The following is a 24,209-nucleotide window of genomic DNA, read 5'->3' as shown; positions in this document are numbered from 1 at the left end:
AGATATTATCATCCATGACACAAATCAATTTGCTATACTCCTTGATACATGACTATTCTTGCAGATTTCAGTATAGTGGAAGAGTAACATAAAATTAGAAAATGCTTACTGCTAGGCACAGAATTCAAACTTATTACTTATAAATTTACTATTCATATTACTTGTAACCAGCTACTTTTAGTGTCATTAATTAACCATGTTGATTGTACTTAATAGTATATCTCAACATAGTGATTAGTGTGGATGGTGGATGGTATAAAAATAAGTAATAATGGTAATTATAATAACAAAAATAATAACATTTGATGGTGACAAAGTTTGCAAAATAGCTGCATTTACTTCACTCTGCACTTCTCTATTGCCATCCAAATATTCAAGAATCATGATCAATTTGATAAGTGTGACACCACTAAAGTTATCAATAGCCCAGACTACTGCTCTTAAAACTGTGTACACAACAAGCCACATAATGATCACAAAGATTATCCTATGAAATCCACTGCAAAGGAATCCACAAGAGCAGTAAATGACTATTGTGATGGCAAGTGAAAATATCCAAAACAGAAAAAACAAAGTATAAGTAATTTCTTTGTCTGTGATAGAAGACTCATAAGAGATTCTGAAGTAAAGAGTGTCTTCAACAATATATCCACCATGACTAAAGAGAAAGTCATGAGAAATGAACTGAGGAAATTCCAATACTTTTGTATCATCTACTATCATGGTACTGTAGTTATAATGGTCTTTATCACTAAGTTGGTTGAGGATTTCCACTGTTAGTGGCCTAGTCAATGATTTATCATTTAATTGCTGTAGTTTTTCATCAAAAGAAATTATAAAAAGGTAGACAGACACATGAGTACCTTCACCATCATCTTTGCCATCAGGATAAATACTTAAGCACATTTCATGCCCACTTTCTAGGTCAAAGAAGGGACTACTGTCCCATTGTTCTTTATTATTTATCTTTTCAATAAAGTCAGATATTTTCAAAATGACTGGTAAAATGTTTACCTCTTGGTAATCACCGGAGTGTTTAAGAGTCATATACCATAGTCCATTTGCACTGTGATCACTATCTCCAGTAAAAGAAATATAAGCAGCAAGGCTAATGATGCTCACTGAGATGCAATATATAAAAATACAGAGCAAGTGTTCAGTCTCAAACCACGAATGTTTCTTTCTTCTATGAGTCACCAGGTTCTTTCGTACAATCTTCACATTACAGTTGCTGCAAGTTACCATTTCATGTGGACACTGTGTCCTGTGCTCGCTCATGTTAGCTCGAGGGATATCATCTAGTCCACACTTGTTGGGACATGAAAGGGGATAGTTGTGACACTTCTCTTTGTGTTGTTTACTTATCACTTCCCTCTCTGCTGTGATTTCACAATGCTGACAATAACAAGGACATTGAGAGCTAGTATGATTGGTTATGGTAGTGGAGTTTACAAAGTCACCACAGTGATGACATTTTACGTGTCTACATTTACAATCTTTGGTATGCATATTAAGGTCATCTAATTTTCCAATCCAGCAACACCCATAGTTTTTATTGGGACAATTAATTGTGTGTTCCTTAATTTCATGATCTGCTAGGTAAGGACTGGTTAAAAAAGGCTCCACATGGCACATAGGACATGCATAGCTCATGTCAGTCATAGATTTCAGGTGGTCAAGATCATGCTTACAGTAAACCTGGCCACATTCTTTGCACTTGTGTGCCTCATAACATGGCAATTTACAAAGCATACATATCAATCTGTTAGGAACAAGTTCCATAAATTCATGATCATAGCCACCAGGGAATATGACACTAGAGGAAATGTACCCATGTGTGTCATATTGTGTGTCGTAAAATTGTGTGTCATCTGTAGTAGCAGCATATCCATCATATGAATGATCTTCCTACAAGTAGCAATAAACTCTATGTATATCAATGCCATAATTTATTTAACACATAACACACAACATTTATATTGTCCTTAAATTTAGGTTTCTCAGTAGGCAACGGAACTGTATTGGTGGACTGGAATAATAGGGACTCAGCATAGGGTTTGGCTGTAGAAATAATGCTCAATATAAAGTTCCTTTAAACAAACTATTGAAATACATGTGCTTAGCATACACTAAAGATGCAATGCAGAAACAACTGTGTCAGCACAAATCAGCAGTGGTCATAGTGCACAGACTTGGTGAAATTATTTATGTGAAAAAGAAGTACCTATCACGGTAGTCAAATTGTAGTGCCATGATTCAAAACCATTCACAAGAGATCTAGCCAGCAGTTAATCGTGATTTGCAAGTGATATGGAGAGTTCATAAGTGGTGGAAACAGATCTTGAGATACTGTAAATAGTACAGTCAACAACTCTAATATAACAGCCACATTTATACATCTAAAAAACTGTACATAAGTATTTACTATTTACTTATTTTCAACATAAAAATAATCTAAAATACTATCCCAGAGCTTCAAAAATTTGGAACCCCACCCCCAATAAGATAATCTCTTATTGTTTTAGTTACACATTTCTGACTCCCTGTATTAAGCCTAATTCTCACAGGTCCCTATGGGATATATTATATAACATTCACGGAATAGAATCTGCTTCAAACTCCACTGTATAACTTCGATTGGTCCCCTAAATCTTTCGCATGCTCTTCCATTGCCCCTTAGATAGTTTTTGAACAGGACTGGAAATATTAGGTGACCCACATAGGGGTGATGGGTGGGCAAATGGAATACAGTATGGTAGATGAATGAACAGCTCTATAAGACTCAATAATAGACTATCAAGAGTTGTAATTCTGCTAGATTAGACAGGATAGTATGATTCATGCAACCAAAGATGTATAGAGAAATCTAAGCTAGTAGCACCGCATGTGATGAGAATGGTGCTAATAAAACTACATTCATGGGTCTCTACTCTGATAAAACTGTGATTAGCAGAGAGGAAAATTGTCTACACATATTCATAGTTTTGTTAGTAGATCAAGCATAGTTTTGTCAGTAGGCATGTGATTGAAGTATCTTAGCATAGTTAATTTAAAACATTGCAATATACCAATACATTATATGAAACATCTACATAGATGAGTGATTTTCATTTGGCGTATACTGCTGAATATAATTAACACCACATACGTACATCCAAACCAACATAATAATTATGGCAACTAACTGTACAAGTACACAGAAAAAATTGGAAGCCTGCATTTCCATTATGGTATCTTGAGTACAGTAGGGATATAACACTTCTTATTGTTTTACTGTGATTTTATATCATGTACTACTCCAGCTTGTTTCAGTTCATTTATCGATGTATTATGGTCCCTACTCTAGTTGAAAATTCTAAATTTTCTGCGTACTTGTTTGTTAACTATTTTTGTAAATATTTTGTTAACTATTTTTGTAAATATTATGATTGGTGAACCCACGCATACTGCATCTGAAATGGCACCGTGCTGCCCAATTTTCGTCTGAAAAGTGTAGTATCCATTACGCTTCGTTGTCAGCTATGTTCAACCCGTTACACAGCATTTCGAATCAAGAACTGTTCGAAAAGAACCTCTGCAATCCATGAGATGCATACCTAAAGAAAGAAATGGAGCCGTGCACCCCAGTTGTATCAATTAACGTCTGAAAAGTGAAGTATCCATTACGCTTTATTGTCAAATATGTTCAAACCATTACACAGCACTCCCAGTATGAATCAAGAACTGTTTGAAAGCACCTCTGCTATTAAAATAGCCACTATGACAAGTATGGATGATGTCTGTTACAAAGGGAAGCCATCACGTGCTATCACCAAATCGACACTTTTCACTGTCAGCAAAGATGAATAGGACACAAAGGAGGACACTGGTAAGTCCATGAAGAATGCATTGTGCGTACTGCGGTATGCCAAAAGACATCTGTCAGGCCAAAACAACATCGAACAGTGAAAAAATTAAGCCCATAGCCTTAGCCGTTATCGAGTTATGCTTGTCTGAAGGCATCAGTCAGTCAGTCAGTCAGTCAGTCACTAGAAAATTTCGTTAAATAAATTATTTTTAAAATTCTGTAGCAACTTGTTGAACGCATTTCGGTCGATCTGAAAGTTTGTTTGGGCTTAGTTTTAACTAACCAATACTGCCTCATCATTGTCAAATTGAGGCTGGTTTTTGGGTGATGATATTTTGTGGGCCACGCCTACTCCTTTGTGGTCCCTACTATACAGTACTATTGTACTGTATGATACTATCGTACTGTATGATAGGAAGTTACCACACAATAAAGAGTATTTATTGTCATAAAGATTCCCCAACCATATTATTATGCATTATCTGATGATGTACACAATGGTACATTTGGTTACCACATTTTAAGGTAAGTTTGCAACGGTATGTTGACATGCTGCAGTTTGCTTTATGCAAATGACGCCTTCTGTGCACTGGCAGCATTTTGATTTACAAGACACAGCTAGGTTTTCATTGAAAATAACTGGCAGCAAATTAAAGGTCAACAACAATTTTCAAACACATAATAGTACATAACTCATCTATATAAGTAATCACTTACTTGCTTCTGTGAATAACAATCCAGAACAACCTCTTCACCAATTTTTACAAATACAAAGGATTTAGCAAGTAAAGCTTTTTCATTCTGTTTTGCCATTTTGATCATGTGGGCAGCTGCTTCTCCAGCAACATACCACTGTAAGTGTAAGGAACCAATGAAATATTTTATGAAGGGATGCATAACGTATTTGTTGATTTCAAGTATACCACAAATAAACTCTTTGATTCTGCTATATTCTTGTATAGATACTCTAGAGTATGGCTTATCTAAAATGATTGAAAAGCTGACACAATTTGGTGGTAAGTCAACATCTGAAAATTCTTCTGATATGATTTCAATTGCATGTTTAGAGGCCAAAAATTGTTTGTACTTATGCAATTCATCTTCTGCTTCCTTTAGTTCAACCAAGTCAATGATGTGTTCAAGAATGGACCACTCATCCCATCCCCAGTGGTGACGAAGTTGTATGAACAGCTCACCAAAGTTCTTGCTGGCTTTAAGCTGTGGCAACTGGTTGTCACCAAAAAGTAATTGATCTGAGGCATCACTGATACATAATGTAGAGCAGAAGCGCTTGCACATTTCCAGCCTATCACCACAATTATGATCTAATAAATATGAAACTTTTGTTAACAATTTGCTGAATTGAGTGGTAAAAGTTTTGTTGCCCTTTCTGACTGGTTGTAGATCAACTTGATTATTTGCTGCTATATTAAAGCAAAAGTATATATCATTACTATGCCCCTTTCATACACATGCATGCACGCACGCACGCACACACACACACACCGCACAAGTATGGACAATATATGAGATTGCTGTGCTTTGAAGTTGCCTATGCATAGTCATTGGTGGCCACAGAAAATTTGGTGACATAGAAAAATTTCATTACTAGCTGTTTCTAGAAAAACATGCAAAAATCAATGAATAATTAAAAGTAGCAAAGTTTTCATTGTGCAAATGAAAATCAAAATACAGTAGATAATACAGAAAGAAACTGCACACATTCATCTATGAAGATTTTGGAAGCAGTAAATCCTTGTCTGAACACATCTCAAACATACTTGGGTGGTCAGCTGGGCCACTTTTTGTCGGGCCTGACCACATGATTATAAAAAAATTGGCCCGACCCGGATTGTGCACTAGATTGTGTGCAAAACTTTTAGAAATAGATCACTACTGGTGAGTAGGTTCTGAAGTAGAAGGAAAAGTAGACATGGGCAGCTTCAGAAATTTTAATGATTGGTTTCAATTCAGACTTTGTGTGATGCCAGGGTTTAGCTATATAACATAATATTATTAATAATTATAGCTAAAATTATGTAGAAAGGAAGGCATACTTTAGTGTACGAAGCTCACTAGCATGGAAGCATGCCAATCTAGAAGGATCTGGGGGCACTCCCCTAGGGAAAATTTTAAGACCCTCTGAGGTTTCATTACATCAACATCCTTCATTGTCCTATTACGGTGATTTCCCTATTAGGACATTGCTTGACCACTTTCTGACAACTTCAGAAACTGCAGTCTTGTGAGAGTAGCTTCAAATCAAATATGTTACTACTTTATTAGAGCACTGATCTTTACTTTGGAGTGTTGCAATCATTCTGTGCTTGGAATCACATCTCAAAAGTATAGAACAGATAACCTTTGTCATATCATCTATACACAATTCTTGTTACTTTTCAATGACCATTCTTTGAGAAAAGGTTAATACAGCATCAAAACACTGCAAGTCATCTAATTGGATTTACATGTGCTCAGTTTTGTATACAAGAGTATCATATTAAAGTCCCATTTGAATAAATGCTGTCTAGTATAAGCCAGGGAGTTGCAGCTTCCCGTTTTTCGTTGGTCATTGCAGCACACCTAGCTATCACTCTCTGTATCTAGCCTATCTATATAGAGCACCATTATAGAATATAGTGTCAATAAATGCTGAACCTTTTCTTTGATTCTTGGGCCCTGCCACATTCTGTCCTTCTGGGCTATTAATGGAGTCGACTATTAGTTGCTTTAATTATTTCCTTCAAACTTGTTAACATTAAGTTTAGATCCACCTGAGGGATGAAGATGTTACAAGTGATCATGTTAGTAGTCTGTGAAAGTCTGCACGGATACAGAAAAGTATCATGCAACTGTTTTCCAATCATTTTAAGCTTCCACTATACTTGTTTATGTAGTTAACACACTGTATAATGATTCTCTAATGTTACTGTCACAATAACAGTCAAGATTCGAATTTGATCAAATGCTGGCCTTTACTTGGACCTATCCAAAATAAACACCTGGTCTCAAACACAAAGGCTCTATTTGTGTACAGGCTGGGTCAAAAATGCTGCAAAGGAAATAAAAATCTGGGCTTTTACACTAGGAAATACAGTACATACTTATGAATAAAATATTTCCTATTAATTTTACTGTTAGCTGTACAAGTACACAAATAATTGGAATTCCAACTAGAGTAGGGACCATAACACATCGATACAAAGTACTGAAACAAGCTGGAGTAGTGCATGATATTAAACATTATAATGCTTCTTACTGTGATTTAATTCTGTGCACTACTCCAGCTTGTTTCAGTACTTTTTATGTGGTCCCTACTCTAGTTGAAAATTCCAATTCTTTTGTTTGTCAACTTCTTTTTTTTTGTAAAATAAGAAAGAAATGGCGTCACGTGCCCCAGCTACCCACTATCACCTGAAAAGTGAAGTATCCATTACACTTCATTGTCAACTATGTTTAACCCGTTACACAGCATTACGAATCAAGAACCGTTCAAAAAACACCTAACAATCAAAGTAGCCACTATGAAAAATACAGATGATTTCCATTACGAAGGGAAGCCATTTTGTGCTACTGCCAAATCGACACCTTTGCTGACAATGGGACACAAAGGAGGACACTGGTAAGTCCATGAAGAATGCATTGTATGTACTGCAGTATGCCAGAAGACATGTGTCCGGCTGAAGTGATGTCGAACAATGATAAATCAAGCATGTTTCCCTAGCTGTTATCGAGTTACTGTATATTTGCTGAAGGCATCAGTCAGTTAGTCAGTCACCAGAAAATTCTATTTTAATAATTTTTAAAATTCAGTAGCAACTTTTTGAAAGTGTTTCAGGTTGATCTGAAGGCTTAGTTTTACCAACCAATACTGCCTCATCATTGTCAGGGAAAAGTGAGACTGGTTTTCTGGTGATGTTTTTTCATGGACCACGCCCAAACCTTTGTGGTCCCTACTATACAGTACAATAGTACTTTATGATATCCTGAATTGGTACACATTTACCTTTCACTCTTATGGAAACTCTTTGCTATAGCACACAACCAAGTAATAGTGCCCAAAACATAACATACTTTTACTTAGAGTAAACTGGGTCACATCGAGTTAACAATATATAATATATATATATACACCTGTATATACAGGTCAGTGATGTTCACCCTGTTTCAACCCTGAGACAAATTTTTCTGCATGATGTAGCTATGTAGAATATTAGAGTAGGCAGGTTTCTTTATAATAAAGTGCCTAAATATACATATGTGTTTACTAACAATTTTGTGAATTCATTTGAGCAAATTGATGATTAGTTATAATTCTTGTGAACATATGGACTTAAACGCTGTAGACATTCAAAGCATTGTATAATATTATTATAACTTTGAAACCACTAAGTAGTAGTGTGGCTATATAGCTGGTACAGTAGTCTCGCATGGCCTGATCGCTTTTTTCTGTGTATTGGGTAGGGAAAAAGCCTTTTTTTCCTACCCAATACACGGAAAAAACAGTCTGGCTACGCGAGACTACTGGTACAGTATATGTGGCTAAATTCAATGTACTTCCACCTCTAATACCACTAAAAAACCAAAGCCATAGTTTGGTATATGGTATTAATGTGGTTAATTACATGTGCTTAATAGATTGAAACTATATTTACTAACCCAAGTTTTAAGAATTTAAAGATTAGGGATCATAGAAATAAAAGGTAGTAAAACAGGTTCATTTACACCTGCAGATATATTAGTGGATATTTAGTAATAGTTGTATCATGGACCCGAGTGACTTGCTTGATATGTACACCCAAGCGAGGAGAGCGTGGGTGCACATATCAGGCAAATCACGAGTGCATGTGATACAGCTGATATGTACCATGCCAATTGCAGGCTAAGAGCCCACGGGAGATGAATCACCCAAACCAATATGAGACTGACCACTGACGTTGTGACTACGTTCATTAACATGAATGGGTAAGTTCTAAGGGTATCATGGAAAAGTCCAATTAAACAATTTTACAAGCATTTCAAAGCTGCTGCATCATTTTACAGACTGTTTACAACATTTCTATAGAGTAAGCTTCACTGCAGTATTTGTCTCATGCTACTCAAAAGGTGGGCATGGTCCATATTCAAAAAAGCTGCAAACTGCTTGTGAATATGCTATAGCGCTAGTTCTCACCTTAAACCAATGTTTCTGAACTCATAGGATGGCAAGGGTGACAAAGCGCTTCCGTCTGAGTGCTGAAGGATGCAAAATCAGATGAATAATTTTCATAACATGACCAATAATAAATTCCCACAATCAATTTCTGCTTGAGTTTTTATAAAAAGAAATTGGCAGTGCTGCTCCTACATCAAGGCCATGATGCATTTACATATAGCATAGCCAGCCAGGGTTTATAAGATATGTACCCTGAAATTTGCCTTTGAAATTGAAATTAGGTAGGTGGCTTCATGGTATACATAGCTATTCCTATACTTCATTATCATCAACATAAAAAAAAAATCAACAACAAAAAAAAAAGCTTTTAAATGTGATGAAACCAAAACCAAAGGTAGTGAACATACACTTATTTAACGGCAACACAACACTTATTCTACAGTTTTATGACCACATTGTCCATATTAGGCACCTCTAAAATAATAGTGTTATGATTACGTAGCTTTGACTTTGTTTGCTATCCTTACAATTTATTTTTTAATTATAAAACTTAAATGGTAAGGTTTAACCATTACAGAGATGGTTTTTGGTAAGTGTCTTGTTTTATCCCTTACATCAAACACTTGTTAAGTACATGTACATGCAGTGTTACAGCCCAAAATTGCCTCCAAATCAAAATACAAAATTTCAACTGGGGAGTTTTCCCCCACACGGACTGAGCCTCACCACTTTCACTCCTACTCTGACGCCTCTATCTTTTGCAATTCATTATATGTATGCTGTACTATAATGCTCTGGAAATCAACCAGTGATTTTCAACACATCCTTTAGCAATGTATATGCTGACTTATTGATAACAAAAATTTCTCCTTTACTAGTGTAAAAATTATTAGAAAAATTAAAGCCTGGGAATAGAGATCACTGTAAAACAATAAAGAAATGATAGTCTAGTATAGATGTCAAGGCTGAAATCGATTGTGGGGATCAATTAATACTCACGTGATTAGGATGCACGACTTGAATTTTGCCATGAAAACCACTCAGATGGAGTGCGTTTTGTTATCCTCGCCATCCTAAGAGTTGAAAAATGTTGGACTAAGGAGAGAACTAATGCTATAACTTATTCACCGATCGTTTCTGCACGTTTTCGAATACAGACAAGCCCCCATCATGAAGCTGCCATTATTCACGGAGTAACCACTCTACAAGCAAGCCTACCTATCTAGGCCTTTACTTTTTCCATAAACGATTCAATAGCACTGATTAAAACATTAAACTCGCATAACCAAAATTCTCCGTGATATCTCTAGGATATGTCTGTTTATTGTAATTGAACGTAACCAGAACGTACTATCTGCTGATCCATAATCAAAAATTTTAGGTATGCATATATAATACAGCCAGTGGCTGCACTCGTATTGGCTTGGGCGATTGATCACGCTGTACAGGCTATCAGCCGGATAAGTGCTACATATTAGTTGAAACACGAGGCAATCAGGCTTTGCCTGAATGTATGCCCTCATGCCCGTGTTATAACTATTACATATATGCACATGCACTTGTGCAGCTATATATGCATGTTATCACAATAAGTCAAGTACGCAGTGGTACACAATCAAGTACGCAGTGGTATACAACAACATTGCTGAACTCGATATACTGTGGTTATAGGTAATGATATTATATAGGTCATGGACACAAAGCTGTGTCTATGTACTTTTCATCTGAAATCAGTGGAAAAAAATAATATGAACAAAATGGTAAAAAGAGTAACTACTTTCATTGGTTCCTTTTGACTTCATATTTTCCAGCGGATTTACACTTCTTCTTTTAAGGCTTCTTTTTGGCTGGGGGAGCTTTCTAAGGTGGTGTTTAAGTAAGTGTTCTATTAGGACAAGTACACAAAAAAAATTGGAATTTTCAACTAGAGTAGGGACCATAGCACATCGATAAAAAGTACTGAAACAAGCTGGAGTAGTGCATGATAGTAAAATAATAAGAAGTGTTATGTGCTGCTCTCCCCAGTTATATCAATTATCATCTTAAAAGTGGAGTATCCATTATGCTTCATTGTTGGCTATGTTCAACCCGTTACACAGCAGTACGAATCAAGAACTCTTTGAAAAGCACCTCTGTAATCAAAATAGCAACTATGAAAAATATGGACGATTTCCGTTACAAAGGGAAGCCATTATGTGCTACTGCCAAATCAACATTTTTCGCTGTCAGCAAAGATGAATGGGACACAAAGGAGGGCACTGGTAAGTCCATGAAGAATGCATTGTACGTACTGCGGTATATTTGCCAAAAGGCATCTGTTGGACCGAAGCGACGCCAAAGATTGAAAAAATCAAGCCCATAGCCTTAGCTGTTATCGAGTTACACTTATCTGAAGACATCAGTCAGTTACTCAGTCAGTCAGTCACTACAAAATTCTGTTAAATATATTTACTATATATTTTGAATTCCGTAACAACTTGTTGAAAGCATTTCGGATTGATCTGAAGGCTTGCTTGGGCTTAGTTTTACCTAACCAATACTGTCTTATCACTATCAGGAAAATTGAGGCTAGTTTTTGGGTGATGTTATTCATGGGCCAAACCTACTCCTTTGTGGTCCCTACTATACAATACTATTGTACTGTATAATTTTAGCAAAAAACATAGGCTATCTATACAGTGGTTCATAATAAGTTTAATTGCTGACAAAATATCAACAAGCATTTAAGCGTACATAACACATAGCAGCTTTATAATGTTCGACCAGCTCTATGGATTGATCATTTAAAGATGCTACTTTTCAATCACTGAATGTTAATCCAGCTCCAGTAGGTGAGATGGTCACTCAAAGTTCTAAAATAATTCTGTTAGCTACAGAGTGTGCTTCATTTAATATATTCAAGATATCTGATACCCAACTCAGTATTGGCATTGTAAAACAAGCAAAACACATCTCATCAATGGTAATGATGCCTTTTAATAAACTACAATGTTTACAACTGACAAGTAAAGGTAGTACCAATTTTACGGTTGCAGTCCTTTGATTGTGCTTTGTTGAGCAGCTACAACAAAATGTGATACACGCATGTACTTATGTACAGTCCACTACAATACTATAATTCATTCATCGTCATGATAACAACAACAAACTCACCAGTGGGATGTGCTTTTTAGGGTTGTGTGCTCTTTGTGCCTTGTCTTTACTTTTATCTTCAATCAGGTTTGCTTCCGTCCTTCTTTATGCAATGAAACCATTGTGAGGTGTTAATTTTCTCTATTGACCCCTTCTTTGAGCAGCATTATTTAGATGCCACAAACTTATTTAAGTGTTAGTAGATACCTGTAACTTCAGATAGGTTCAATACTACGTCTATTAATGCAATCTTGGTTCAATTAATTGTAATAATCTAGAACCAAGACCACACCTCTTAACAATCTATTTACTTGATTATGATACACTCCGTTATTATTGGCCTATAATGCTAGCAGAATAAATATCTGAAATAGTGACACACGGTGAATGCTGACTCGAGATACTTTAACACAGATAGAACAGTCACACTTGAATAACTGTATGCAATAATAATAATAAAAAAAACTAGTATATTAAATATTAAAAAGCATTAATTTAAAAATGAAGTAGGGATCCATGTGATAAAAAAGTGAAACAAGAGATGAATGATGGTATTACAGCATAGCTCGGTGGGAAAATCCCTACTTTGGCATTGAACAAAATCATTGTTATAACATGCAATGTAAGGATGTTCCCACTGAGCTATGCTGTAATACCATGGTATTACAGCATAGCTTGGTGGGAAAATCCCTACTTTGGAATTGAACAAAATCATTGCTATATAACATGCCAGTATAAGGATTTTCCACTGAGCTATGCTGTAATACCATCATTCATCTCTTGTTTCATTACTGTTATTGCTTGGATCTCTACTTCACTTTTAACCTCAACATATGTACTAGGCTGAGAGTGTGAGTTTGTTATAGTTCCATCATACCTGTATATAGTTGGCAGTATAAAATTGCTGGACAGCAAAAGTACAAACAGACAGATACTCTTGGGCTTTATATTTATGATATATTCACATATAAACACTTATTATGTGTATGTATGGGTCACCTTGTGGAAACAGTGATTCAATTTTACTAGCTGCTTCATTCAAATTAATAGTTCTAATAGCTACTATTAACTGGTCCCAGGTAGGAGTATCAGTTGTCCGCAGCCATTCACTGAACATTTTCCTACAGCAACACTGCGTATCATATTTGTAGTCTCCTTCAATGATATCTAACAAATGCTCGTGCTTGGCATCCAATAAATCTAGTCCAAGATCATACCACTTTGTGGCAACCAATGGTATTATGTACTTATTTAAGTCCTTCATCGTGGGACGAGTGCTTGCATGAATATGACCTGAACATAAATAAATTATTTCATGAAATAATGAAATGCTATATAGCAACAAGATAAAGCTATATGTAAACAAGGATATAAACATACACATGATGCACCTACATATCAATGACGTATCCCATACATGTACCTAGAGGTGTGTGATTATCTAGATATATTCGATTATTGAGATATCATAAGACTTATCGAGATAAAGATGATAGGTTTATTAATCTAGATAATAGCAAATTTCCGTAAATTATTTGTATACCTGATTGTCTAGGTACTTCCTGGTGACTCCAACTCTCTCTCCTACCACTTGGGAACAGTGTTAATACTAACATTTTTCAGATTTTTATAGTCTTCAAATTGCAATTTGCTCACTTTACCGGTTACAATATTGGCAGCTTAATTGTTTCAGTTATTGAGATATGTTAGACAATCGAGATAAGTTCAAATTAGTCATCGCACACCTCTACATGTACCCCAGGTTGGGCAGTGGTGGGCATTTGTCACCCAAGTTGTAGGTGCTGATAGGGGCATTTGCAACAACTATAGGCCCCACCTTTGCCCAGTGTGGGTATGGTGTGGCACTGATAGTAGTGTTGTTTCAGTATTACTAATTGCTAACTGTGTATGTTTTAGATATCTAGACATTCTAAAGAGCATTTGATCATTTAGCTATAGTTACATAGTAAAACTATATCATAAATGAAAATTTAGAATAGCAATTATTTTAGATCAAAGCATTGTAGTTTTACTCATACATAGTATATACTATATGCGATGCACCTAGCTATCAAGACACACGGTAGTGTGTCGTGCGGCCCAAGAAGCCGGCGCGCAACCCCGTGAGTATATTGACAGGAAGAAAGATAATGCAATTTTCGCACCTCCGTAGCTCTGTGCTGCCTTGATGAAACAAGACAAATTTTGCTGTGTACATTCCCTCCAACTTCAGTACTCCACATTCCAAATTTGAGCGAAATCGCTTCAGGCATTCCTGAGATATGCGACTTCAAAAATTGGCTTAGTTTCTTGGTTTTTTTTTTTTCTTCTTATTTTTCTTCCTCTTTTCGCACACTTACAAAAACTGCTATAAAACGCGAACGCGTTATCCGATTGCCTTGAAATTTGGCACACAGAAGGGGGGTATAAAGGCGCATCTCTGTACCAACTTTGGCTGGAATACCATAAACAGGCAAAGAGTTATGAGCGATTATGCACGAAAAATAACACCAATATGTTGTCACGCCTACAGGGTAAACCGCGTATGGGAAGAAGCTGAAAATCGGTGGGTGAATAGGTTAACTATTGAACCTCAAACCTTTTGTGGTTTGAAAGAAATCGAGCTAAAAACCAGGAAGATACAGCGAAAAAATCAACAGTGTGTAACAATTACGCAATCGAGATTAGCTAATTTTTATTATTATTATTATTATTATTATGCTTGCCACGCCTACCAGATAAACCACTTGGGGTAATGCTTTGAAAATCGCTGTACAGATGGAGTTATCATCTTAGAAAGGCTCTTCAATGGTGTAGAAGAATCAGACTTAAAGCCACGGAGTTATAACACGAAATCCAACTTGGTGTAGCAAGTGCGAGATCGAGATACTCTAATAGAGCAGTCATCCTAATAGAGCAGTCACCCTGAACAAAATTCAAGAGAGCAGTTAGAAATAAGTAACCTGTATAGAGATCAGCTACAAACAAATCACCCTGTAGAGAGTTCAGCTACAAACAATTCACCCTGTTCAGACATCAGTTAGAAGAAGTTTTCTTGTAGAGAGTTCAGTTACAAACAAATCACCCTGTTGAAAGATCAGCTAGAAAATGTCACCTTATAGATAGTTCAGTTACAAAGAAACCACCATGTAGAGAATTCAGCTACAAACTAGTGACCCTGTAGATACATCAGCTAGAAGAAGTTACCTTGTGGAGAGTTCAGCTACAAAGAAACCATTCTGTAAAGAGCTCAGCTGCAAACAAATCACCTTATACAGAATTCAGCTACAAACAAATCACCCTGTAGAGAGATCAGCTAGAAGAAGTTACCTTGTAGATAGTTCAGCTACAAACAAATCATCCTGTAGAGAGATCAGCTAGAAGAAGTTACCTTGTAGATAGTTCAGCTACAAACAATTCACCTTGTACAGAGCTCAGTTAAAAGAGGTTTCCTTGTAGAGAGTTCAGCTACAGACAAATCACCCTGTAGAGAGATCAGTTAGAAGAAGTTACCTTGTAGATCGTTCAGCTACAAACAATTCACCCTGTAAAGAGATCAGCTAGAAGAAGTTACCTTGTAGAGAGTTCAGCTACAAAGAAACCATCATGTAGAGAATTCAGCCGCATACAAATCATGTATAGAGAGTTCAGCTACAAACAAATCTCCCTGTGGAGAGATCAGCTAGAAGAAGTTTCCTTGTAGAGAGTTCTGCTACAAACAAATCACCCTGTAGAAAGATCAGCTAGAAGAAATCACCTTGTAGAGAGTTCAGCTTCAAAGAAACAATCATGTGAGAGTCCAGGTACAAACAAATTGTCCTGTAGAGAGATCAGCTAGAAGAAGTTACCTTGTAGAGAGTTCAGCTACAAAGAAACCATCATGTAGATAGTTCAGGTACAAACAAATCACCCTGTAGAAAGATCAGCTATAGAAGAAATCACCTTGTAGAGAGTTCAGCTACAAAGAAACTATCATGTAGAGAGTTCAACTACAAACAAATCACCCTGTAGAAAGATCAGCTATAGAAGAAATCACCTTGTAGAGAGTTCAGCTACAAAGAAACCATCATGTAGAGAGTTCAGCTACAAACAAATCGGCCTGTAGAGAGATCAGCTAGAAGAAATTACCTTGTAGAGAGTTCAGCTACAAAGAAACCATCATGTAGAGAGTTCAGCTGCAAACAAATCACCTGTAGAGAGTTAAGCTACAAAACAAATCTCCCTGTAGAGAGATCAGCTAGAAGAAGTCACCTTGCAGGGAGTTCAGTTACAAAGAAATAAACCATGTAGAGAGTTCAGCTGCAAACAAATCACCTGTAGAGAGTTCAGCTAGAAACAAGTCACCCTGTAGAGAGATCAGCTAGAAACAAGTCACCTTGTAGAGAGTTCAGCTAGAAGAAGTCACATTGTAGAGCTACAAAGAAACTACTATGTAGAGTTCAGCTGCAAACAAATCACCCTGTAGAGAACTCAGCTACAAACAAATCGCCCTGTAGAAAGATTAGCTAGAAGAAGTTACCTTATAGGGAGTTCAGCTATGAACAGATCACCCTGTAGAGAGTTCAGCTACAAACAAATCACACTGTAGAGAGTTCAGCTACAAACAAATCACCCTGTAGAGAGTTCAGTTACAAAGAAACCACCATGTAGAGAGTTCAGCTGCAAAAAAATCAATCACTCTGTTGAGAGTTTAGCTAGAAGAAGTCACCTTGTAGAGAGTTAAGCTGCAAATAAATCACCCTGTAGAGAATTCAACTACAAACAAATCACCCTGTAGAAAGATCAGTTAGAAGAAGTTACCTTGTAGAGAGTTCAGCTACAAAGAAACCACCATGTAGAGAGTTCAGCTGCAAAAAAATCAATCACTCTGTTGAGAGTTCAGCTAGAAGAAGTCACCTTGTAGAGAGTTAAGCTGCAAATAAATCACCCTGTAGAGAATTCAACTACAAACAAATCACCCTGTAGAAAGATCAGTTAGAAGAAGTTACCTTGTAGAGAGTTCAGCTACAAAGAAACCACCATGTAGAGAGTTCAGCTGCAAACAAATCACCTGTAGAGAGTTCAGCTACAAACAAATCACCCTGTAGAGAGTTCAGTTACAAAGAAACCACCATGTAGAGAGTTCAGCTGCAAAAAAATCAATCACTCTGTTGAGAGTTCAGCTAGAAGAAGTCACCTTGTAGAGAGTTAAGCTGCAAATAAATCACCCTGTAGAGAATTTAACTACAAACAAATCACCCTGTAGAAAGATCAGTTAGAAGAAGTTACCTTGTAGAGGGTTCAGCTACAAAGAAACTACCACGTAGAGAGTTCAGCTTCAAACAAATCATCCTGTAGAGAGTTCAGCTAGAAGAAGTCACCTTTTAGAGAGTTCAGCTACAAAGCAACCACCATGTAAAGAGTTCAGCTACAAAAAACTCAATCACCTTGTAGAAAGATCGGCTAGAAGAAGTTACCTTGTAGAGAGTTCAGCTACAAAGAAACCACCATGTAGAGAGTTCAGCTACAGAGAAACCACCATGTAGAGAGTTCAGCTGCAAACAAATCACCTATAGAGAGTTCAGCTAGAAACAAGTCACCCTGTAGAGAGTTCAGCTAGAAGAAGTCACATTGTAGAGAGTTCAGCTACAATGAAACTCCCATGTAGAGAGTTCAGCTACAATGAAACTCCCATGTAGAGAGTTCAGCTGCAAACAATTCACCCTGTAGAGAACTCAGCTACAAACAAATATGCAGTGTAAAAAGATCAGCTAGAAGAAGTTACCTTGTAGAGAGTTCAGCTACAACGAAACCACCATGTAGAGAGTTCAGCTACAAACAAATCACCTGTAGAGAGTTCAGCTAGAAACAAGTCACCCTGTAGAGAGATCAGCTAGAAACAAGTCACCTTGTAGAGAGTTCAGCTAGAAGAAGTCACATTGTAGAGAGTTCAGCTACAAAGAAACCACCATTTAGAGAGTTCAGCTGCAAACAAATCACCCAGTAGAAAGTTAAGCTATGAACAGATCACCCTGTTGAGAGTTCAGTTAGAAACAAGGAATCCTGTAGAGAGATCACCTAGAAGTATCGTCTTGTAGAGAGTTCAGCTACAAACAAATCACCTGTAGAGAGTTCAGCTACAAACAAATCTCCCTGTAGAGAGATCAGCTAGAAGTAGTCACCTTGTAGAGAGTTCAGTTATAAAGAAACCACCATGTAGAGAATTCAGCTGCAAACAAACACCCTGTAGAGAACTCAGCTACAAACAAATCGCCCTGTAGAAAGATCAGCTAGAAGAAGTTACCTTGTATGGATTTCAGCTACAAACAAATCACCCTGTAGAGAGTTCAGCTACAAAGAAACCATTCTGTAAAGAGGTCAGCTGCAAACAAATCACTTGTACAGAATTCAGCTACAAACAAATTACCCTGTAGAGAGATCAGCTAGAAGAAATTACCTTGTAGATAGTTCAGCTACAAACAAATCACCCTGTAGAAATATCAGTTAGAAGAAGTTACCTTGGAGAAAGTTAAGCTACAAAGAAACCATTTTGTAAAGAGCTCAGCTGCAAACAAATCACCTGTACAGAATTCAACTACGAACAAATCACCCTGTAGAGAGATCAGCTATAAGAAGTTACCTTGTAGATAGTTCAGCTACAAACAAATCTCCCTGTAGAGAGATCAGCTAGAAGAAATTACCTTGTAGAGAGTTCAGCTACAAAGAAACCACCATGTAGAGAGTTCAGCTGCAAAGAAATCACCCTGTAGAAAATTCTGCCAGAAACAAATTGCCCTGTAGAAAGATCAGTTAGAAGAAGTTACCTTTTAGAGAGCTCAGCTACAAAGAAACCATTCTATAAAGAGCTCAGCTTCAAACAAATCACCTATACAGAATTCAGCTACAAACACATCACCCTGTAGAGAGATCAGCTAGAAGAAGTTACCTTGTAGATCGTTCAGCTACAAACAATTCACCCTGTAGAGAGAGCAATTAGAAGAAGTCACCTTGTAGAGTGTTCAGTTACAAAGAAACCACCATGGAGATTTCTGTAATCAATATAATATTATGTGACCGGATTTGCGAAAAGGGGTCTTCCACACACATCCAATTCTGTAACCGTTGGAGACCATAACTCAGTGTTCAAGTAACATATTAACCTGAAAATTTCACCATGTATTCAGCTATAGTGGTGCTCACCACTGCCCAAAATTCAAGACAATAGCTCTTTCCAATCTGAAGTTATCAATTGTCAAAGTTGGCAAATTGGATGTGTGTGGAAGACCCCTTTTCGCAAATCCGGTCACATATGTATTATACAGTATATATAATTTGTACATTTACTGATAAAATATTTAAAGTACATCTACTTCATCTTTTCTTCTTCCTGTAGTAAAGAAAAAAACATAGGTTAAAAAAGTCCCAAAGCTGGCCATAGGCCGGCTTTGGGGTATACAAATACAAAAAGAAATGAAATCTAATCCAAAACAGCCAAGCTGTAAAAAAAGTGTGCGGCCCTCAGAAAGGCTATGGTGAAAAAAGATGTGAAATCCAAGGTGGCGGCCAAGAAATGGCTGTGATGGTAGGTTAATGGTAAAAATTTTAATAATGACAATTTAGGTAAATTTTGTGAAGCGGCACAAAAATTCACCTGAATTGTCGTTATTAAAATTTTTACCATTAACCTACCATCACAGCCATTTCTTGGCCGCCACCTTGGATTTCACATCTTTTTTCACCATAGCCTTTCTGAGGGCCGCACACTTTTTTTACAGCTTGGCTGTTTTGGATTAGATTGTATTATCTATAAAAGGCCATACAAGGTAGCTACCTGTACACATGTTTTTGTGTGATAAATTGAACAGCATTTCCTGTAGTTAACTGCTACCAGACATGACACCACAGAATTGGCACTTAACTGCTAACCCAACCTATCAAATCTAATAATCTAATCTAATATTAAAAAAAATATTTTATGGGACTTCATGCGTACCTTACTGTATGCAACATGTCCCACTGTGCCACAACAGCTGTGTGGTATAACTTATAATAGCTATAGTGTAAACTTACTCAATTAGCCAATCCAAAATTCAATTAAACCTTAGCCATTGTGGAAGCAATTTTCAAATGGGGTTTCCTAATAAATACCCTTGGTGTACCTGCCCCTGTACAAAACGTAAAGGAGTCTGGTGAAATACTAATCTCATTATCACAGAAATTCCATGCTAGCTAATTAATATGTCATCTTAAAAAATAATCTTGAAATGCAGGCAATTATCTGGCATAACCAGCAGTAATATCTATGCTGTATAATTGAATTCTTTGAAATGGATCTGTACTTTTTGCGAAGGGGTGGGCAGCGCCTGACTATGGGTTTCCGTGGAATAAAACCATCCTGCTATGGAATTCACTATACCCTCCCTCTGATGTTATACACTCACAATCTTTAACAGACTTTAAGAACAATCTATGTATATTATACTCAGTAATATGGTAATTAATTTTGGCTTTTAAAATTTAACAGTTACCAGTGGCAGGGGCATGCCAAGGGGGTCATCCTTACTGAAATTGCCAGTAGCAAGAGAAGCTCAGATAAGTGTCCTGCTGCTGATATAATTTGTTGGCAAAAACAATACCAGCAGGAGTACATCAGTCTACATCATTTTAGTGATGATCTGTGAGGGCACAGCCTCCCTCCCCAAGCAATTCTCCAAACAATATTATGGCTAAAGATCGAGATACTATAATAGAGCAGGCAGTGAAATACTCTAATAGAACAGTCACCACATGTAACACTATTATTGTACAGTTGCTTAGTGAAAACCCCCTTTCTAGGCATGCCCCTGAGTGGGGGTTTAAGCTAGGCTATTGCTATTGTTCCGGCAGTCATGTAAATAAGGCAAGGGCTTAACTGATGCCCCTGTATGGACGCAATGGCATTTAAACTACAGTCTATTTAATAGCTATTAGTATTACTAGACAGATGCTAAAAGCATGATGGGGCGAGCCTGAGTTGTATGTAAAAAGTGATGCGGCATCAACTGTATTTCCATGAATAGCATTTAACGTGTGTGTTTGTAGCTACACATACAGAAATGCTCAGGCTACTCTAGAGGTAGCTGGAGGAAGGTGAAAAAAGTTCAAGTTGGGAGGCTCAGTGGACTGCCAGTGTATAGCTACATAACTGTGTGGAAGCATAGTCAACTAGGACTTATCTCTCTGTCTTCTGCAGTTTAATTGGCCAACTGCATGCTCTCTTCTGCGAGTGTGCATGGAATTTTTCAGGTGTCTACTTGCTTGTGCTTCATGTGCTGCCATCCTTGGCCTGTCTCATTCTCTCCCTGCCTTCTTCTAAGACGGTCTTCTTTGTCCATGTCTATGTAGATAAGAAGTTGTAGCCCACGTGACAAATTCTAAGCCAAGTGGCACAAACTCAACATGTACAGGAAATTTTCGTGAACGTGATGCATGTACCATTCACCCGGACATTTACCAGCCAGTGTTCCCTCCTCGCCCTGCCTCGTTTTCTCCCAGCCTTCTTTCAAGATGGTCTTCTTTGTCCATGTCAATGTGATAAGAATAAGTTGTGAGACACTGAAGTGACAATCGACAAATTCTAAGCCATGTGGGGCTTTCTTCCGTGTTTGTTACGTAAACTCTCGGGAATGGTCAGACGTACGGTCGTACGTACAGTTGAGCACTACCAGTGTGGGGCTGTCCATGTTCGTTATGTAAACTCTCGGGAATGGTCAGATGTATGGTTGTACGTACAGTTGAGCACTACCAGTGTGGGGCTGTCCATGTTCGTTACGTAAACTCTTGGGAATGTTCAGACATACGGGTCGGACGTACGAGTGACTACTGCCATTTGTGGGGCTCGCTCAGGCTCGCCCCAATTATACCACAATGGAAGGCAAACACAAAAGGCAAAACCTGTAGCTACAAAGTGTCACCCACAAAAAGAACACTACAACTACAAATTTAAAATACAACAGACAAAACAAACGTACCACTAAAATCTGGACTAAAATCAGAGGGAACATCAACCATCTTCAAGTCAGACAGGGTTAATCGACTTCCGTTTAGCCCGGCCACTTCACGTGCTGTGAGTAATCAGATTGTCACAGAAACAGGTAGCTAAGGCCACTCCAAATAATAAAATTCTCTGTTTCCCGTCCACCGCCCGCATTTAGTTACTGTCAGCTCTAAATATTCCATTATTCCGTATTCTTCCATTATTTTCCGGTTATTCTTGCATACTGAGAGGCTCAGTAAAATATGCTTGAGTCCAGGACCGGAAACAGAAAATTTATTTGGAGTGGCCTAATCATGTACTTTATACTCGTTATTGAGGTCTTGTACTTTACACAATATATTATAATAATAGTAATAATAGTAATAACAGCATTCTGTCTTGTCTAGCTTACGTCTTGTTGGCCTGTAACGATATATTTGGAGCCCCCCTTCCTACAAAATTTATTATTAACACCATTTGCATGCATTCAAAGGGGGGCCCAGATATTTCAGCTGAAATAATTATAATCGATCCCCCTCCCGTATTATCTTTGCCCTTACCTGTTGCATTCAGCTAACCACCCCAGTTTCTTTTATTATGGACACCGAAGTGACAAGCCAGAGATAATGAACTGTCTACAACTTTTACCTACCAAAACTGCCCCTTCAGGCAAATCCAACCAACCCCTTTAATCAAACATCTCTGAAGTAAGAAACAGCGATTATACAACCGAGCTAGAAGGAGCAATTTAGTTGAGGATTGGAAGGAATACTAGTACTGTGCTGCTAAAAAACTTATGAAGAAAAAGAGTGTTGACAAGCGCATAACAGATATTTATGTGATATGTTCAGTCCTGATTCCAACAGAGGTTACAAGAATCTATGGTCTTATGTGAAGTGCAAAAAGCGTGATCAAGTAACTATTCCACCATTAGATGTTAATGGGTTAACTGTAAATGACTCACAAGAGAAGGCTAATGCTATCGATAAACAATTTCTATCTGTCTACGATGTTTCTACCCTACCAGACCTAGGGGCTTCCCCATACAATTTTATCATTACAGAAGACATCATTGTAGAGGGCATGGCTAGATTATTAGCTGACATACAGAGCCATAAAGCCCATGGCCTGATGAGATCCCAGCTCGCTTATTAAAAGAGACCGCTTATGGCTCCCACACTTACCCTTATATTCAAGGCATCACTAAGTGACTGGAAAACTGCCTGTGTTGTAAACGCCAGTCTTCAAGAAAAGATCACGTAAGAATCCTGCTAATTATAGGCCAATATCATTGACAAGCATACCATGTAAGATCTTTCAGCACATAATATTATAAAGTTTAGTGTACAAACACCTTGAGACTAACTCGATTCTAAGTGACACTCAACATGGATTTAGGAAGAATCGATCATGCGAGACACAGCTTATCACAACAATACATGATATAGCCACACACCTTAACTCTGGACACCAAATTGATATTCTGTTTTTAGACTCTTCAAAGGCCATTGACAAGGTGCCTCATAAACGATTACTCCATAAACTAGACTACTGTGGGATCCGTGGAACTTATTTAGAGTGGATCAAGCAATTTCTTATTGACTAAAACTCAGCAAGTTGCTATTGAGAATAAATTTAGTGATTCATCCCCAGTAATTTCTGGTGTTCCTCAAGGATCAGTGCTTAGCCCATTACTGTTCTTGCTATTTGTTAATGACTTTCCTTGTAGTATTGACTCTGTAGTTAAGTTTTATGCTGATGATGTCTTAATGCACAGAAGTATCAATGATCCTAGTGATCATCATGCACTGCAAAATGATTAGAAAAAGTCAGCTCACTGGTCCACCGTTTGGCAAATGCCTTTCAATTTTACTAAGTGTGAGCATCTCATAGTTACTAACAAATCCTCCCCTTTTGTATGTCACTACAGGTTGAATGATTATGAGAGTACAATCTGCTAAGTACCTTGGTCTAATGATTCAGGTAATTTGTCCTGGTCCACACATATTTCAGGAATTATTGGTCCAGCAAACTCTGCCTTTGCATTTTTTTGAAGGAACTTTGGTCAGTGCACACAGGAT

General features: G+C 37.4%; 1 protein-coding gene across 3 annotated transcripts; it reads right to left on the bottom strand.

Moving 5' to 3' along the window:
• Positions 1–86: 86 nt before the first annotated feature.
• On the bottom strand, positions 87–22,317 carry LOC136239399 (uncharacterized). 3 transcript variants are annotated; one of them, XM_066030132.1, is made up of 4 exons: positions 22,124–22,317; positions 13,134–13,427; positions 4,565–5,271; positions 87–1,908 (listed from the first exon to the last, which is right to left on the bottom strand). In XM_066030132.1, the coding sequence occupies exons 1-4, from the start codon at positions 22,161–22,163 to the stop codon at positions 235–237; spliced, it is 2,715 nt and encodes a 904-aa protein (XP_065886204.1). In that variant the 5' UTR covers positions 22,164–22,317; the 3' UTR covers positions 87–234. The 3 variants fall into 3 exon arrangements, with proteins under 3 accessions (XP_065886204.1, XP_065886202.1, XP_065886203.1); XM_066030130.1 differs by lacking the exon at positions 22,124–22,317 and having other exon boundaries at positions 13,134–13,972; XM_066030131.1 differs by lacking the exon at positions 22,124–22,317 and having other exon boundaries at positions 4,565–5,268; positions 13,134–13,972.
• Between the last annotated feature and the right edge of the window lie 1,892 nt (positions 22,318–24,209).

Source organism: Dysidea avara, chromosome 11 (genome assembly GCF_963678975.1).
Source record: "Dysidea avara chromosome 11, odDysAvar1.4, whole genome shotgun sequence".
Lineage (NCBI taxonomy): Eukaryota > Metazoa > Porifera > Demospongiae > Dictyoceratida > Dysideidae > Dysidea > Dysidea avara.
Note: the sequence above shows the minus strand (reverse complement) of the source record. Positions and strands in the feature narration are given on the sequence as shown.

What these genes read in the sequence shown, in the direction of transcription:
- LOC136239399 (XM_066030130.1), bottom strand. Translation starts at nt 13,518, where the DNA reads ATGTGTATGTTTATATCCTTGTTTACATATAGCTTTATCTTGTTGCTA. An exon ending in TGAATCACTGTTTCCACAAG is followed by an intron (nt 5,272 to 13,133) that starts GTGACCCATACA and finishes GCTTTAATATAG; the next exon opens with CAGCAAATAATCAAGTTGAT. An exon ending in ATTGTTATTCACAGAAGCAA is followed by an intron (nt 1,909 to 4,564) that starts GTAAGTGATTAC and finishes TGCTACTTGTAG; the next exon opens with GAAGATCATTCATATGATGG.